The sequence below is a fragment of the Gallinula chloropus genome (assembly GCF_964237585.1).
Source record: "Gallinula chloropus genome assembly, chromosome: 3".
NCBI classification, from domain to species: Eukaryota; Metazoa; Chordata; class Aves; order Gruiformes; family Rallidae; genus Gallinula; species Gallinula chloropus.
The window spans coordinates 85,397,449-85,415,738 of NC_140087.1; the positions used below are offsets into that span (position 1 = coordinate 85,397,449).

General features: G+C 58.0%; 1 protein-coding gene across 1 annotated transcript; it reads right to left on the bottom strand.

Annotated features, from left to right (window-relative positions):
* Positions 1–571: 571 nt before the first annotated feature.
* On the bottom strand, positions 572–6,643 carry PAX1 (paired box 1; the record flags this gene model as incomplete). Its single annotated transcript, XM_084261142.1, has 5 exons — positions 572–663; positions 3,071–3,290; positions 3,549–3,691; positions 4,777–5,574; positions 6,379–6,643. 5 exons carry the CDS (start codon positions 6,641–6,643, stop codon positions 572–574), a joined length of 1,518 nt encoding a protein of 505 aa, XP_084117268.1.
* Between the last annotated feature and the right edge of the window lie 11,647 nt (positions 6,644–18,290).

The following is an 18,290-nucleotide window of genomic DNA, read 5'->3' on the forward strand; positions in this document are numbered from 1 at the left end:
GTGGGACATCTGTCCATCTCCATCCTGGGGCAGGAGCACTGGGAGGTCCAGAGGGAGCGGGCTCCATCACCCAGCAGCTCTAGGGGAAGCCAGGAGGAGGGAACATGCTCCCTTGGGCCAGGGCAGAGCTGGGTGCAGTGTCTGGGATGGGGGCATTCGGTACCCTGCCTCCAGCTGTCTCTGGAGATGTAGAAAGAAGGAACAAAAACTGAAAGCAAAGAGGGGGGGGCGAGGGGAGGGGGGTGTGGGAAACCCAAACCAAACCCCCAAAACAACCAAAGAAAGACAAAATAAAGAAGGAAAACCGAGTCTCTTCTGTTGCTCCTTTCCAATTCAGTGGGGGCGAAGCATCCCTCCAGGCAGTGTGGATGCACACCCTGGCCACACTCCCCTGCGCAGGGATTTGCCGTAGGAGGATGTCACCTCTCACCTCCCAGGCTGTCTCCTTGTCCCTGCAGGCATCTGCCAGAGTCCATGGCACTTTGGGTACAGTTCAGTGGCACTTGGGGCTCTGTTACAGCTGGCAGGCACTTATTCCAAGTCACTGTCTCTTGACTGCTGCTCCGTGGCTCTAGGAGGAGGAGGCTGGGATAGACAGTCCATGGATGGGATTTAGAGGATCTGGAGACTTCCCCACGGGGCTGGTGGGTTTTCTGTCCACGACTGTGAGAAGGGTAGAGGAAAGGGAAAGGAAAAGACAATGTGGCAGTGGGACATTGCTGCAGCCAGGCATGTCCCATGCCTGCACACCCACAGCTACCCCTCCAAGGGCTCTGCCCCACCAGGCCCCCTATCTGCCTGCCCACAACAAGGCCACCCTTCAGGAAGGGACTGCCAGGTTCTGTGTATCAGACCTCTCCAGGGGAAATGGAGAGGACAAGGGGGGATGCAATCCCTAAGCGTTAGGGACAGACCCCCTTTGCCATCACGGGGGATCTGGAGCTGCTTGCACGGGTGCCCCTGACGCATCCCATACCCTTCAGTAAAGCCTGAGCTTGGGGTGCCCCAGGAGCGGACTGTGCCACCAGTACCGGGAAGGGGAGAGGACCTGCACCCCACTCCAGCTGTAGGTAAGCTCCTGCCGAGCTTCTCCCCAGCCCCAGCTCATCCCAGTCCCGGTCGGCATCATAGGACCAAAGCTGGGCCGGCTCCACACACCCCCCCCGTACCGTACGGGGATGCAAAGCATCTGGGGTGGCTGTGGGCCTGGGGAGAAACGGGGGGAGGGGAGGTGTCTGGGGAAATAGCAGCTGTGAAACAGAAAAGCTCTGAATTAGAGGGTGAGTGAGCCGGCCTTTATCTCCTTTCGCTTTCTGGTTTATTCCTTGCCTTCTCTCTTGCCTTCTCTCTCTCTCTCTCTCTCTCTCTCTCTCCATCCCTTTGTCCCTCTCCCCGTGCGATGCGGAGCCCAGGACGCGGCGAGCCCAGCCGGCTGCCTCGGGAGAGGTGCGGGGCCGCCAGCCCCCCCACGGCTGCTTCGCGGGTCCCCCCACGTCCTTCCTCCTCCAGTCCCCGGCTCAGGCGGCGGGGAAACGCGCTGCCGGACAACCCGGGATTTGGTTTGTCTCAGATAAGTCGTGGAACCAGAAAACCGATCCGAATTAAATTAAACAGAAAAAAGAAATTTAAAAAAACCACAAAAGAAACCAAGCAAGGAAAATACCCTCAACTTTTAAATTAAAAAAAAACCACTCAAAAACCAAATTAAAAAAACCCGATTTAAATAAAGTCCGTGGGACTTTCGGCAGAGACAGATCAAAGACGGTAAAGTCAGAAAACTCAGGCTCAAAGTTACTTAAAATACCTCAAAAACACACTAAATACGCACAGATAATCCTTCCCGCTTCCCTCATTTTCTTTCTTAATTCGTTTTCTCTCCTTCTTTCTTTCTCCCTCTTCCCTTTCTTTCCCCCCTCTCCTTCTTCATTCCCCTCCGCTTTCTCGCGCTCTGCCTCTCCGTATTTATCTTTTCCACTAATAATTGGTTCACAATTATCTCTTTTCACCCCTTCACGTCTTCCCCGGGATAGCTGATTCCACAGCCCGCAGCAGGTTGCGATAGTTAGATAGAAACGGTAAGGCAAAGGTCGGATAAAAAAAAATTAACAAACACACATCCCCCACCCAAAAAAAACCCAAAACAAAACACAACACCCCAAACAAACCCCACAAAACGACAATAAAGAAATTGACTGATAAGCGGGGAATTAATTACAAACGGGGGAAAGGAGAACGATATCCACGGGGATTTTATATCCAACACATTTTGGGGGGTAAAAAAAAACAAACCGAAAGCGTCTATTATTTCAGTTCATCGTCGTTCCATCGATGAACTGAAATAATTAGCAGGAGACCAAAGAAACGCCTCAATTAACAACCTCTGATAGTTCCGTTCAAATCAAACGCTCGTGATTCCCGGGGGGGAGTTTTCCTTTAAATACTCCCCGGGCGGGGTTTATCGCGTTGATAACCCTTAGCTGGAGCTCTCTCGGTAGCCGTGATGCCCCTCGGTGGGACGGGTGCCGTTAGTACCTTTTCATCGCTGAAAATACTCAGAGGAAAAGCCCTCGAGGTGCGGAGGAGCCGAGAAAGCTGGCTTTGCCCGAGGAGGGGACTTAAAAGTGGGGGATTCACCCTAAATCTTCCCGGTTTCCGGCGTACACGCGTGTAAAAGACGAGAAAAAAAAAATATTTCTAGTTTGTAATCCCCGTGCGCTGGTTGAGGCCGGCCGGGAAGGCGCTGAGGATGGAGAGGGACCCATCGAATATTGCACCGGGGGGGCTCATAGCCCCCGGCGGGAACGGGGACACAGAGGGGACCGGGTCTGCCCGAGGCACCAGCAGCGGCAAGGCAAACCCGGGCACCGGCAGCCCCACGGAGAGGGGGAACACTACGAGTCTTTAAAACATTCGGCGCGACACAAGGTAAGGGGATCACCACCGAGCCCCTCAGCTCCCCCCCGTTCCTCTCCCGCTTGCCGAGCGGCCCCCACCGAGGGGGGTCCGCAACCGCGCCGCTCCGGGGGTCTCCCCCCGCCGTCCCCCTTCCCTCTCGTCCCCCCCGGCTCACCTTCCCTCCCGGGCTGCTTGAACGCCATCGCCGTGGCCAGGTCGCCGCCGTGCACCGCCACACCGGGCCCGTGGTGAGCCAAGGGGCTGCCCTGGGACTGCCAGGGGTGGCCCGGGGGGATGTAGCCGCCGGCCGGCCCGCCGTAGACGCCGTGCTGGTTGGAAGGGGGGTAGGCGCAGGCCGGGAGGAAGCTGCCCACCGACGAGAGCCCCGGGGTGGGCTGGGGACAGGCACAAAGAGACACGTCGGATACGTGGGGAAGCATCGCCGTGCGGGGTGGGGGGACCGTCGAAATGCTGCGGGGGGTATGGGGAGGGGGGCTAGGAACAACCTGCCCGCCTCTGCGGGTCGGGGAGGTGGGGGTCCGGCTGGCCGCGGCGGTGCGGAGCCCGGGGGAACGGAAACAACGGGAATTCGCCCACCCACCCCCGCCTCGTCTCCTCCTGCCCACCCCCTCCGTCTCCTCCGGAGTAGTTACCTGCGGGTATTTGATATCTCCTTCCATGGCAGCCTTGTCGATGCCGTTGACCGCCTGCGCCGGGGGGAAGGCCGTCCTGTTCACGCTGGGCCAGTCTTCCACTTTGGGGGGATAGGCAGACCCCTCTGTGCCGGCCAGAGCTCCTGGGGAAGAAGAGCGTTAGCGGCAGCCCTCGCCCGCCCGAGCCGAGCAGGTTTTGTCCCCCGTAGCAAGGATTGGGTTGAAGCGGGTTTTCCTGGCTTTGCAAGTGCCGGTTCGTATAAACCCGAAGCGGGGGGATGCACAGATCCGCCTCGCCTCCCCGTTCTCCGTCAGCATCCCATGGGACAGCCCCCGGACACCGGGGCGGCCCGGGAAACCCTCGATCCTGAGGGCCGAAATTAGGTGTACCCCGGTGTGGTACCATACAGCGAGGAGAAGCTGTGACACCCCCTCCCCAAAACCCTGTTCCTCTGCCCGGCTCTCCTGGTCCGGTGCCGTTCCCCCCATCACTTCCATGCTCCTGATAATTTAGGAGGCCCGATTCCTCTCCTGAAGAAGGAGATTTAGAAAAGTGACATCGGAATTTTAAAGATAAATGATTACACGCAGGGAAATGCATGCGGTTCATTTAGTCGAGCATTTGAAAGGATAAAAGGACTCCCCCCGCCCCGCCATTCCTATCCCCAGCATCCGCCCCCGGAGCCGGCGGGGCAGCCGGGCCCGGGTTCCACTCGCTTCCCCGAGCCCCGGCCGCAGCGGCCCAGAGACGGTCCTCGATTCCTCCTCCCCCGGGTGGGTTTTAAAGAAAATGAGGATAATTCCTTGGGGAGGGATCCCGGAGGGTGCCGTCCCTGTTTCCCGAGGCGGCTTTGCCGCCTGCCTTTCTCTTTCCCCCGATTTGGTTCCACACACCCCTCCTTCCTTTTCCCTCCCCTTCCATATTTTTTGTTTTCCCCCTTTGCAGAGGGAAATTCAGGGCTCCGAATTTGCGGTCGGCAATCTATCATCCCTACGAAAATATTTTCCACATTTTTCATAAAAAGTTCAAGATGTCTGAGCCGCGCTGCGCCTGGCCTGGCCCCGCTGCAGCGCCCGTCACAGAGATTCAAATAAAATCGATAATAATTAAAAAACCAACCCCGAAACCATCCCAAAATACCCAAACGGGTGGGGGGCGATGGAGCCGCTCGCCGGGAGGGAAGGGGCCGCCGCATCGCTGGCCGGGGCCGCGGAGCGCGGTACCCACCCGTCTGCTCCACGAAGGTGCGGATGCCCAGGATGTTGGTGACGGAGTGCGCCGAGGGCCAGGAGCGGGGCAAGCTGACGTGAGCCGCCGTCACGGGCGCTCCCGGGTGTCCCCCCATCTTGGCGGCCGGCGAGGCCATGGGGCTGGGGTAGGGGTACTGGTAGATGTGGTTGTAGGGCAGGGCGGGCTGTGGGGGCGGCTGCTTGCCGCCGTCGTAGGGGCCGGGCTGGGAGAGGCTGCCGATTTTGTTCCGCAGGATCCTGCTGATGGAGCTGACCGAGGGCACGTTGTACTTGTCGCAGACGCCGTCCGCCAGCAGCCGGTCGCGGATCTCCCAGGCGAAGATGCCGGGGTCGCCCTGCTTGTAGTCACGGATGTGCTTGACCACGTTGGGGGTGGTGACCCGCGGCTTGCTGCCGCCGATGGCCCCGGGCAGGATGGAGCCGGTCTCGTTGTAACGGGCCAGGATCTTGCTGACGCAGCCGTGCGAGACGCGGAGCTGGCGGCTGATGTCGCAGGGCCGGATCCCGAGCTGCGCCAGCTCCACGATGCGCAGCCGGATGGCGTTAGGCAGCGGCCGCCCGTTGACGAAGACGCCGCCGAGCTGGTTCACCTCCCCGTAGGTGTGCTCTGCAGCGGGGCCGGCGGAGCGCGTTACCGGCGGGCAGCCCGCGGGGCGCGGCGGCAGGGGCGGAGGGAGGGAGGGACGGGGACGCGCCGCCGCGCAAATCGTGGCCTCCGCGGGCGGCCCCGCCGGCGCACGTCTAGCCGGTAAGCGGGCGTGGGACGGGAACGGGGCTGCGGTGGGGGGAAAGAAAGGGAAGGAAAGGAAAAAAAAAAATAGAAAAAAGAAAGAGATGGGGAAAAAGTGTGTGGGGGGTGGGGGAACAGCGAGCGAGGGAACAACGAGAACGGGAGAAAGAACGGAAAGAGGAGAGCAGAGCGAATGGGAAGGAAGGGAGCGGAGGGAAAGGGGGCAGCTGAGAGCCTTCGCAGCCGGGCACGTCGTGCCGGGCACCCCCCCACCCCCCCCCCACCCCAACCTTCCCCCGCCGCCACGACGGCCTGGAGGGCCGCGACGCAGCCCGGACCGTTCCGCGGGGCAGCAGTGACGGGGCCGGGGCCGGCGGGGGTCCGGTGCGGCGCTCCCCCTCTCCCGCCACTTTGTACCCGCCCCCCCCTCCGGGAAGAGACACCGTGGAGCCCGTCCCGGAGCCCTCCCCACGGCCGCCCGTGCTTACCCATCGCCCGGCGCCGGCGGAGCGCTGCTCCGCCCGGGGAGGGGGCACTGCCTGCCTGCCGTGCCGCAGCCCCGGCCCCGGCCGCCGCCGACCCGGCATAGGGGGCCCGGGGGGCGACGGAGGGCGGGCCGGCTGGGCGGGAGCCGGCGGCGGGGGTGTCCTGGCGGCGCCGAGCCGGTTCCCCGCTCGCGGGGAGCCCCCGCCGCTACTTGGGATCAATTTGACGTGGGAAACACGTCAATCTCGGCCGTCACGGTGGAGGCGCCGCCGAGGGCCGCCCATTGGCTCCCGCGTCGCTCCTAAATGGCCGCGACCGCCGCTCCCCGCCGCGGAGAGTGGGGGACGGGAGCGGGGGCGGCACCCTCCGCCCGCCCCCGCGGGGCCAACGCCCCGTCGCCGCCGTTCCCCGCCCGCGACTGTTCGCACCGTCCCCGCGGGACGTCCCCATCTCCCGGCCCCGTTTCAGGGATGCGGTAAGGCGGAGCTGGGTCGACGGTGGGGTCCCCACGACCCCCCCACCCCTCCCCTTTGAGGTGGCAAGGTTCCCCCGGCTCCCTCCACTCCCACGCGGGACGCGGAGACGCGGCCCGGGCACCTGCCCCGTCTCCAGCCCCGGCGAGCGCCATGGGGCCGGGATCCACGGGTGGGGACATCGCCGTGGGCGAGGGGGGGTACTTGTGCTGTCGAGGGGAGAGCTGCCGGCTGCCGGTGCGGTCCCATAGCGAGGAGCTTCCCTCGGCAGCGGGGATCTGCCCCGGGCCTGGCCCCGGACATGGTCCCTGGCCGTCTGTCCCCGCAAACCTGCTGCCGCCCAGCCGACAGCGAAATCCACGGGGTAATAGCGCACGAAGGCAGCCTCGTAAAACGTGGATGAGACGAGTGTTCGTGGGGGTTCTGTAGGTGTGTGTCGTTCTTTAAACCCCCCAAGAAAAACGAGGTTTTCTCCGCAAACGACTGAAACTGGGGAGAGGGCGGCGGGGGGAAGGATGGAGAATCCTCACAGCTAGACGCTGGCATCGCCTTGCTTTGCAGCCGCATCGAAAACCCACTCCCCCTCCGGTTTTGGATCGGGGGTGCTGGGGGGAGAGGCGGGCAGCGACGCCCTGTAGCAGCAGGTGGACAGCGCCCATCGCCCCCGCGTCCGGCCTCTCCGCCGGCAGCGCGGGCAGCGGTGGGCAGGACCGGCAAACGGCGACCGCTGCCAGGGCACGGCTCCCGTGCGGGGACGGGCACGGCCAGAAGCCGCCGTGCCGTGCCCACCCGGCCGCCCCCTCCTCTCTTCCCCCCGACCCATGGGCACCGGATGAAACCCCTGCGCTCCCGCCGGGGCCAGGGCGGACGGTGCTTCCCGAGCTCTGGAAATCTGTCGTCGGGAAAAGAGTGCGGATCGAGTCACGGGCAGCTGAGGATCGCAAAAGGATGGGTGCTTCGTGTTCGCCTCCCCTCCCTCCCTCCCTGCCCCCAGTGCCCCCGGCTACGGACCCCGGGGAAGCGCCGTGGCAATGAGTTTCCCATCCTCAGCCTCCGGCGGAGCGGGGCGGGAGCGGCTGCCGGCAGCCCGCGGGAAGGAGGCAATCGAAAGGCGGCCGAAGAAACCAGGTGTCGTTCTCTCTGTCCTGGGAATACAACGGAACGATTTTTTCGAGGCATGGGGGGGTCCCCTCCTACCCGCCGAAGAGCCTTTTACCCCGGGGGACCGTGCCCAGCGCGCAACCGGAGTCAGCTCCCGCCGTCACCCTCCCAGGGCCGCGGGGAGTTGCCGGGATGAGGGAGAGGCCTGCCTGGCGACGGCCGTGAAGGGGCTCCTGAAGCCCCCCAGATCTCCCCAGTTGTTTGCTGCTCGAAGGAGCCCCGGAGCAAGAGCATCCCCGACGGCGCAGCGAGACCGGCTCACAGCGCTGCCGGGACAACAGCCCGGGGCCCGCCGAGTCCACCCGGGACCCCCTGCCCGGGTTCTCCCAAGCCCACCCGCTCCCCCTTGGCACAGCCAATCTTTTGTCTCCCTCTGTTGGGAAGCGCGGAGAAATCCGCCGGCCGCGGAGATGCCCCGCGGTGGGGGGTGGAGGGTAGGGCAAGGGCCGTGTGTCGAGACAGCCGCGGGCCCGGGGCGCCGCGCTGGGACCGCTCGGGAAAAGCCGCGGAGCAGCGGCCTGGGCCGTGCGGGCTCCGGCGCTGAAGGTGTGCTCCCCCCTACTTCCGCAAAGTAGGAACGAACACGCGTGGGTGCCCGCCCGAAGCCCCCCGCAGCCGCACGGCCCTGGGTGCGCTCGGGCTGCGAGCGGGCCCGCGGTTTGTGCGCGCTCGTTGTCCTCCTGGGGCTCCCACCGTGATGCGCACACCCACGGATACCCGTGCCCGCAGCCAGCTCGCAGCCCTGCGCCGTGGGGACGAGGTGCGGGGTGGAGGGAATCCCTAGGGGTTTAAAGAACCAAATACGCCCAGCCCGCAGGAGAAGCAACCGCCTCTCGGGGGGCACCTGCTGCGGGACAGCATCGCATGCGGCGTGCAGCTCCCCGCCGCGTCCCCCCGGGGTTCTTCTCCCCCCGTGGGAGGGGGTTAGGGGCTGTCCCGGTGGTCTCCGTCTCCGCAGGCTTCGAGCCACAAAGAATCCGAGGGTTTCGGACTCCGTGGGGCCGCCTTGCACCCGTGGGACAGAGCCCGCCCCGGGCCGGCCGGGCGCGCGTGGGAAGGAAAGGGAGAAGAAAAGCAAGAGGGAGAAGGAGAAGAAAAGGAAGAAGGAGGGAAAGAATAATAAAATGACGAAGGAAGAGGCAGACGGGAAATGAGAAGGAAAAGAAAACGAAGAAGGAAAAAGAAGAAGAAGCAAAAGAAGGAGGAAAATAAAGGTAGGGAGGGGAAAGAAAAATATAAAGGGAAACGGACAAAGAAACGACAGGGGCAGCGGGGCGGCCGGCTGGCTGGAGCAGCAGGGATGCGGGCGGGAAGGGGGGATTCTCCTTCTCCCCTCGCAAAAGCCGCCGAGCGGGAAGGGAAACGGGACTCCGCGGGCCGGAACCGGGCCGTGACCCCCACCCTGCCGGGAAGTCGCTCTCCCGCCGGTGACGCCAACCTGGCTCTCCAAACCCTCGATGAAATCACTAGCAATGCGCCCCAAAACCCCGCGTGCTGCGGAAAGGTGTGGGGAGCACCTGGGGGCTGCCCGGCACCCCCAAACCTGCTGGTCCACCCCGCTCTAAGAGTCTCCATTTTCTCCGGCTCTTTCTCACCCCATCCCATCCCATCCCCTCTTTCTCTCTCCGCTCCTCTCTCGCGGTTTATCCGCGCTCCCTCCCGCCTCCGGATTCGATTTAGCGGCGTGAGCTCACGGTCCGGCACTGAAAATATCCGGCTAGGGCTCAAGATCTGGGTGGAAAGACCCCTTGTCCCCCTCCATCCCCTCCCCCGGGTGAGGGACAGGCTGCCCCAGCCGAGCAGCTTTCCCTTGGAGCGGGGGGCGGCAGCTCCCGGAGCCCTCGGCTCCGCCGGCATTTCGCTGAGAAACAGATAAATACTTCGTTATTTATTCGATTTTATTTCCCTGCTGCCACGAAAAGCTCGGGAAAAGAAAAGAAAAAGAAATAAAATCCTCTTATTCTAAGCCTGTCTGCAAGAGCATCCGCGGGTGCGGGGATTTTTAAGCTGCGCCTTCCCAGGGGCTGAGCTTCACGGGGCAGCACTTTGCATCCTTCATTTCGCTGAACAAAACCTCCTGCCAGCAGCCGAGCAGGTAGAGCCGCGAGCTTTTTGTTTAATTTAATTTAATTTTAAATAGAAATACCCAGGACATCGCTGCCCTGCGCCGGCCCCCAGCTAACACAGCTAAAGGTAGGGCTTCCCCTGTGCCAGTGTCCCCCCCCATCATTTATCCCAGGCTCACTAACGATCCCGAAAAGCCGTGGGTCCGAGAGGGGGGGTATTTATTTTTAAGTCACGCTTATGGAGCTGGTTTTCTGTCGCGAGCAATGATGGAAAATCCTACTGCAGCGGGTCCAAAGCTTCTCCCTCCCCGAGCCCAGCGCAGTATTGTTTATCTGGGTGCTGGTGTGTGTGCTTTTTGTGGCAGAAGGAACCCAAAATTATTTCTGACATTTTTTTAAAATATATATATTACACACACACACACACCTTGAGCATTTTGACACTGGATAAATGGAGTTCAATGGCCAGAAGGGAAAACAACCCAAACCTGCTCCCTGTTTTCTAGAGGATGGGCTCGAAGAAACAAAAATCGTCCTTCAAAGCCTGATGTGCTGTCTGAGCCGTTTTGTTTCACCATCTATTTCGGTTTGGTAGAAGCCACGGGTTGAGTAATTAACAATAACTTGGTTTCATTTTCAAAAGCAATTTAGCTCTATGAAATACACCCTGCTGCAAGCCAGAGGAGAGAGAAAAATACCCCAAACAAACCTCACAACCCACCAACAAAAACTTTTAGGTTTGGATTTGCTTTCCTAAAGCCTGTATATTTTTTGTCGCAGATGTTCAATGTGAAATTGGCAGTGGGATCCTGGATCCTTAACAAATTCTACCTGGATCTCGGGTGAGACACTGTTGGCCCCAGGACACCGCAGATAATCGGTGCCGTTGCTTAAGTAAGTGTTGCCTTGAATCCTAAGTGACAGCAGATATAGCCTACCTTCGTTTTACCAGCTGCACCGCTATTTTCATCTCCTTTTCTGCCCGTGGACTATTCCAGATCACGGTGCATGGATTTGAAATCACCCTTCATGTCCCAGGCAGCGTGCGGGCAGCGGGAGGTTGCTCTAGCTGCAGCCTGGATCTGCCTGCCTCCCATCAGCTGCAGAGGTGCAGGGTCACAGGCCAGCCCCTGAGCTTCCCCGGAGACGGAATTTAGTCAGTACAGAGCGATTTGAGAAGGGTATTAAACAGCTCTTTAATGGCACACGGGGGTCTCACTGGAGGGGAGGTTTGAGGGTGAAGCGGGTGAGCGGGGTGGTGGGATGCCTGCTCTGGTTGTGGCTCAAAGTTGGGAGCAGGGGTGGGGGGGTGGGGGGGTGGTGTGTGTGAACTAAAGCCCCTTCCTTGCAAAGGCTTGATCCTGCAAAGAGACATCTGTCAGGCATGTGCAGGGGCCACCGTTCAGTGATGGGGTTGGCACTGAAATTTGGTTCAGGCGCCTGCTGATGGACCGGGCTGGGCTGCCCCAGGGTGGAGGATGCGGCAGTGGGGGTCTCTGGGCATGGGAGCAATGCACCACGGCATCGCTGCCTTCCCAGCAAAGGACTTTGCGGGGGATGAAGGCATGCAGCCATCCTTTAAAAAGCAGGTATGAAAGCCTAATTCTGCACAGGGCAGCCAAGCATCCCGAGACCAGCAGCTGAATACCCTGGCTTTGTCAGGGCTTAGATTGAAAGCACCGTGGAAGCCGTGCTCTGGCACGTGATGCCACTGCACGGGCTCTGCACAGGTGCTGCACCTTCTGCCCTGTACAGCTTTCATGGGGGAACTGGGAGCCCAGGATACCACTCAGCTTTGCCACTCCCTCGGTTTGCCGAGCCCCCTACAAAGCCACCTCCCACCTTCTGCACCCAGGTCCTTTCTCTCCACCTTGTCTTTAGGAGGAGGGAAAGCAACCCCTGCACGGCCCCCTCCCGTCCTCTTCCCAGGGCATAAGCAAACATCCATCCCTCTCCTGCCAATGCTCACACAGCCCCAGCGCCCACGGCGCTGGGAAACCACTGTCCCTGTGACATGGATGGAAGCTGTAGGTGCTGTGAGTGACAGCCAGCACCTTCTCACATGAAGCCCTAGTCTCCTGGCTGGCCAGCTGCCCCCAAGACCTCTGGATCCAGCATCTGTCTCTACTCACTGGTGAATATTTCTTTGCTCCTACAGTGCACTGAAAGAGAAACAAAAAAAAATCCAAAACCCAAACCCCAAATATTTTCCTTTAGATTAAGCTCTCACTCCATGCTAAGCCCATATGGAAGTCTTTGCCTGAGTGTAAATCTCCATGAGACCAGCTTATTCCTTTACACCCAACTTCGCCAAACAAATGCCGCACGCGCTTGCTGATGGGAGGGACAGGGGGCTGCTAAACCTATCCCTTTGTGTTCTTACTGGAATGGCTCTTACAAGGACTGAAGTGGGAAGGCCACACGCTTGGCAAAGGAATGGATGTGAAGTTGTTGCTGGTGGAAAAATGCATCATGTAGCCCGAAACAGCACCGGGTTGACTTGTTGCCTTTGGCACTGAGGAGCAGCACACTGAGCTGCATGGACATGGCCCCAGGAGAAGAGCAGGAATCTCCTTGTGGAAAGTGTTTCTGATGAGATTCAGGTGCCTCTTCTCATGCTCCAGCCAGCCGTGCTGCATGGCACGGATCCACCCAGCATGTCACATCCAGCTCTCCAAGATGGACCTCCCTGGGCTTTGTGCAGGATCTTCTCATCCCTAGGGAATGCTGGAGGAGGACCATGGAGGGGAAAAGGAAGGGATGCCCACAGTGTTGAAGAAAGGCAAAATAAACTCTTCACTGGGATCTCAGAGGGGAATAACCTGCCCTGCCTGTCAGACAGCAACAGGCTCAGTCACCCCAGGCAGCTTCGAGGGGGCATCAGTTTTCCTCATACATACATTCTGCTCATCCTCTGGCTCGGCCTTAGGGGTGGTGATGGACACAGCAGGCTAGATTTTACACAGCCAGGCTGTGAATAAAGGGTATCTTGGGCAGCTCTTTGTGCTAGAGCCCATAGCTCCTTGCCAGGGCACTCTGTGAGGTATGTGCCAAGAGCTGGGCGTCACGGTGCCATACCAGAGCATTTCACAGGGTTCAGAGCCATTTAGTGGCAGGTAAACTCCTTTCAGGGATCATTTCACAGCAGAAACTCACAGCAATATGAAGACACACTGAGGGAGCGAGGTGAGCAGTGGAGAGCGTCATAACCATCATAAAGGCTCCAATTAATCACCACAGAACTGTGTTTATTTCCCCTGCACGTGGCACAGGGGATGTGAAGGGGATTTACAGCACGTGAAGAGCTGCCTTGTCCCTTCTAGCTAGCTTCTTCAGCCCTGAAGCATCTCCCCATGATGCTCCTCAGTCCTGCCCGCAGATGCTGGCAGCATGCTCCTCGCACAAGACCCTTCAAAGTAAAGATTGGGGGGAGGATGCAAAAAAAAGAAATCCCTTCTCACTGCCCCAGCAACTGAGCAAAGGCTGAGAGAAGGCACTGTGAGCAGCAGCCTGCCTTATGTGAAGCCACAGCCCCTCCTCATCCTTAGCACAGCAGCTAAGCCCTGCAGTTCACCCCACGATGCACTTACAGTCACGTATTTGGTTCACACATCCCTAAATAAGTGCTACCAGCTCCTGGAACTGATCTGCCACAGCTGTCTGGCCACAGCAATGCACCATGACCTGGGCACGAAGCTCTCAGAGACAGCAGGATGTTTCTTGAGGCTTCATCTCAGCCAGGAGCTCTCCAGCAGGTCTATTTGGTGAAGCTCTGACACCAAACCCAGGGCATGGCTGGAGGAATGAGTTGCAGGTGGTGGATGGGGGGAAACCCAAACCCTCTGATGGGAGGAAGGACCCGCAGCTCCTCCCTCCTGATGAGCCTGCACCCGTGGTATCAGCTCCTGAAGACTTTAAGCAGTACATGAAACACGTTGTATGTTACATGAATGCTGTTGCTGCTGCTCTCCAGGAGCTTTCCTGGATCAGCAGTGTTGGGAAGGAGCAGCGAGCACTGGGATGGAAACATGACACTGTTGGGATGGGGACTGGGGACCATGAACTGCAAGCAAAGAGCAGCTCCTTTCTGGAATTTCCCCCCTCCAAACAGAATGCTGGTCCTGTGGGGAAAGCACACAGGTTATCTGAGCTACTGAGCGCTACCAGCCATACCCAGCGCTAGAAGAAACAGCACCGCAGCCATGTGCAGCTCCTGAATGTGATCTGGGCAGCTCTGCACACTACCTGCGATCCTGTGTTCTGGCACAGACCTGATTTCTCCCTCTGCCTTTGTTGGATCCTCCTTCTCCAACAGGAATTAGGGGGACTGGCAGCACCCCAGCCTTGCTGCACCCTTGGGGTGGGCAACACCAGCCCCTGTGATGTGCATGGGGACATCTGGGCCAGCAATTCAGATAAAACACAAATTAAACAACATAAGAGGAAAACATAAGCAGAGTCTGTAAAGGCTATGCACAAACAATGCTTCCTGCTATTAATCCAAAGGCATTGGCAGCAGAGGGCTTCCAGGGCACAGGATCTACTCTGTTTCCCATTTATGCGTTGGAATTGCGGTGGATGTCAGGAGAATTCAATACACATGATGCAGGCATATGAATGAGCTGGATCCTTTTCTGGGAACGAGCATTCTTAAGTCTCCATGTGGTTCCACATCTACAAAGACATGGGTATTTATTTCACGAGATCTGGACTCCATTTCAGGCAAGAAAAACCCCTGCTAGAGCCGAGGGGGAATCTTTCTCTTCACGTCAACGGGGCTCAGAGCCCCGATTCAGGCATGCCGTTAAAACACATGCTTAACTTTAAAGCCAGGCTTAAGTCTCCCCAAAGCCCATTAGGCGCAAGCCTATGCTTTTGCTGAAAGACAAGGAATTTGGGCGGGTGCTTACGTGCTCACCTGAAGGTGAGCCTGGCTCCTGCTCGCAGCAGGGTGAAGCAGAGGAGGAAATGTAAAGGAAATGCTGCAGAGATAGACCATGTCTGCAGGCTGCTGGGTCCAGGCTGCTGGGCTGCGTTACCTGGCCAGTATGGGGGGAACAGGCTCTTTCGCAGATGAAGGTGGGGTTCAACATGGTCCAGTTTCCTGGAGTCTCCTGGGTAGACATCGCTGACGGGCACAGACAACAGCCTGGGTGGTTTTTGGGGAGGCTGTCCTGCCCCTCTCTGCCATTTCATCAGCAAGTGAAGCTCAGCAGGCGATTTTCAGTGCTCCCATCACTGCCTCCATCCACCCTTCTCTCACCTTTAGGGTTTTTGTCCCTGCTTTTTCCACCAGAAAAAGGCAGTTTGTCCAGATGGGCACACTCCCTCACAATACAGTGGGGTTTGGGAGTGGAAAGAGCCCCCCTGACTTCCCTCCTGCCCCAAATCAGGCCTCCCGGGCACAACACTTACTGGAACAGAAGCACTGGTTCCTCCCCAAGTCCCTTCGAGTGAAGCAGCCTGGCTTTACGCTGGGGGAGCCTGCAGCCCCTCCAGGATAACGGTCAGGACCAAGTTATCACCCGCTGCCCACAGCATTATTTTGGGTGAGCAAACCCAAGTCCTACTGGAGCCCAGCACTTCACATCCCCCTTGGATACAGCCCTACAGCAGGGAAAGAGCATGTTATCAAGAGCAGGCACCATCAGCAGGTTAAAGAACAAGGAGGAAGGGACTGCCTGGAATAGCTGCAGGGAGGGGCCAGACGGACCAGGATAGCAGAGGAGTGGGAAATCCTCTGGAGAGATGGACACCACCTCCTCCACTTCTACTATGTCTCTGTCTTCCCTCAGCCAAGCCCTCCATCAGCCCTTCTGCAACCTGCAGCCAAAGGAGTGACCGGCTCCAGGCTCCAAGACTCAGCATCCACAGCGATTAATTTCCTCAGGATTAAGTTCCCCTGATTTAAAACAACAGATAATGGCTAATAAGGGGAAGCATCCCTATCATAAACACTGCTTTGGCATTTACCATTTGAAATAATTTATATTCTCTGGTCTAGTGGGTTTGTATCACCAGCCTTAATGACTGTTTCTGTTTAATTTTCAGATGCTTAATTGCAGTAGAACACTTCAACACCATTAAATTAAAACAAGCTACCAGCTTTTCCTTGCCTACGCTACTGGCCTGGCTCCAAGTGACATTTAAAGCGATCTCAGATGTTTTATCCCTGCCACACAGGCTGCTCACTTACAAACAAAAAGTGTGTGTGCACGCCGGGGCGGGAGGGGGACGTCAAGCCCCCGACGTGGGAGCACTAAGAACAGCCCCTGAGCAGGGGAGAATTGGGGTGAGGGGTGGTAGTCACAGCTACTTTCCCTCCTCTGGAACAGATCTGTGGTACCTAGGTCATGCTGATGGCTGAGTGAAGGGTTTGGGGGACCCCAAAACAGGAGCACAGCCTGGAGAGGAACCCCCAGCCTCAATAGGACCGCCCCTTCTCTTCATCCTGAGATGAGCTCTACTGGGAAAGATCCTGTTAAGGGGCTTTATCTTGGGCAATTTCACATCTTTGAGCAAATTTCCCAATGTGGAAGTACTTTGGGTTTCAGGTACCTATTAAAAAGGAGTAAGAGGAAATGGAGTTCCCCCATAAGTCAATATCCTTCAGTAATGGATGTTTAGAGTTAGTATGTGTCTTTACAACATCATTCATAGGGGTATTGTTTGCTCCTGACAGTTTTTCCCTTTCAAGATTAATGTGCTTATGAAAACCTTGTGCACCGCTCCACGAGGCGAGCTGGGAATCCATCAGCAATACCATCGCCATGACACAATGTCAGGAGGGGGGGAGCAGCCCAAATGACAAACAGAATCTGGGGGGGTGGGGGGTGGGCTTGGAGACCCGGCGTGTGCTGAAGAGAAACACTCTGAGGCAGAAATTTGGCCCCCCTCCAGCCACCCTTCCTGTTCTGCTGCTGGCACTGCCCGGGGAGAGGGGGGAGAGTAAAAATACACACGAGGCAGTGAAAGAAAACAGAATTAATTGGGGGGAAGGGGAGGGGGGGGCAACCCCCCTCCCCAAGCCCCCTAACTCAAACCTGCTAGCACTCGGTCTCTTTTTAGCAAACAAGCATATGGAAAACCCATATAAAGTTTAAAGACTGTTTCAGGCTTGTTACACATATAAATAATTTCACCGGAGATCAGCGGAAACAATGCAATTAGGGGCGAGCTGCAGCGAGCGCGCTGGGACCGCGTCCAGTTGACGTGCATCCTTGTGAAAATTCAAACATCATGCACCAGGCTCCCAGTCACCCTCCGCTGCTCTTTCTTCCCCCCCCTCCTCTTCATGGAGTTTTTTCTTTAAGTGCTGGCTTGCCCGACCCTGATGAGAAGAGACAAGGGTCTGGCCTCGCTGCTGCCGGAGACAAACCAGCACGCAGCATGAACACGCTGGGTTAAGTGATACACGCTGTGGTGAGATGTGGGGGGAGAGCTGAGAGCCTCGCAGGAGGTACAGAACCATCGCTGGTCTGGGCAGTAGCAGGGGCACTCAGCCTGCCCTAGCAGGGAGTTGATGATGTGCTGCTGTTCCATGGGGTTGTGCCCTGACTGCTAACTTCCCCAATTTTCCACTTTTTGTGGAAAATTGGGTGAAAATGAATGGGGAAGTTTAAATATTGCTCTGATGTGGGTGGACATGGCTTTGTTTTCATACCTGCTTCCTGGCCATGCGTAGGAAGGAGACCATCCACATCCCAGACAACGTGGGGGCTCACACGAAGGCAGCGCCCTCCACTCGCCCTGCTCCAGGGGTGGGAAGAGACCAAAAGAAAAAAACCTTAAAATAACATTTCTGTTGAGTTACCTGATCCCAGCGCCGAGATGAGTGAAAGAACATCCTGGACCCAGCCGCTCACACTCCTGTTTCGATCGTTATCTCCCAAGGAGACACAATGCCCCGTTCTTCTGCCTATTACTGCTGAAAAACAACACTTAAAATTAATTTCATCCTCACAAGATCTATAGCAGAGCAGACCTGGTGCTTCGCATCTCCTTGCTACAAACCCACACTTCCGATGAAAACTCCTGTAACAAACCCTCTGATCAACCGGAGAGAGATTCGTTTGCCTTGGGAAGCCCAACAGTTGGAATCCCCTGGGATTGCTTTCCCATCCCATCTCCTCTACGAGCCTGAACTGCAATTTCAGCTTTCTGAGGGAAGGAGACAGGCAGAGGCCATCCCTCCATGTTTTTGACTCCAGTTACGCAGCACCCACCCACCCCACCAACCACCAGCAAACATCAACAGCAGCCTCAGCGTTATTAATTTTCTACCAGTGATGTGCAGGGACTTGGGGAGACCCTAAGCTGTGCCCCTACCCCAAGGAAGAGGCTCCCCAGAGCAGCCACGAGGACACCAAACTAGGCCCCAAAACCACCTCTCATTACTCCATCCACAGTCATTTCCATCAAACCAGTTCAGGCAGAACAAACACAAGCCCCCTGGGCGGGGAAATCTCCTTTCCACCAGCCCATTTGATTTCTCCATGGTCCAGTGATGGTGTCTTGCACAGCACCAATGGGGTTGCCTCCCACTTGAGTGCCCAAATGCAGTTTGGTGAAGCTG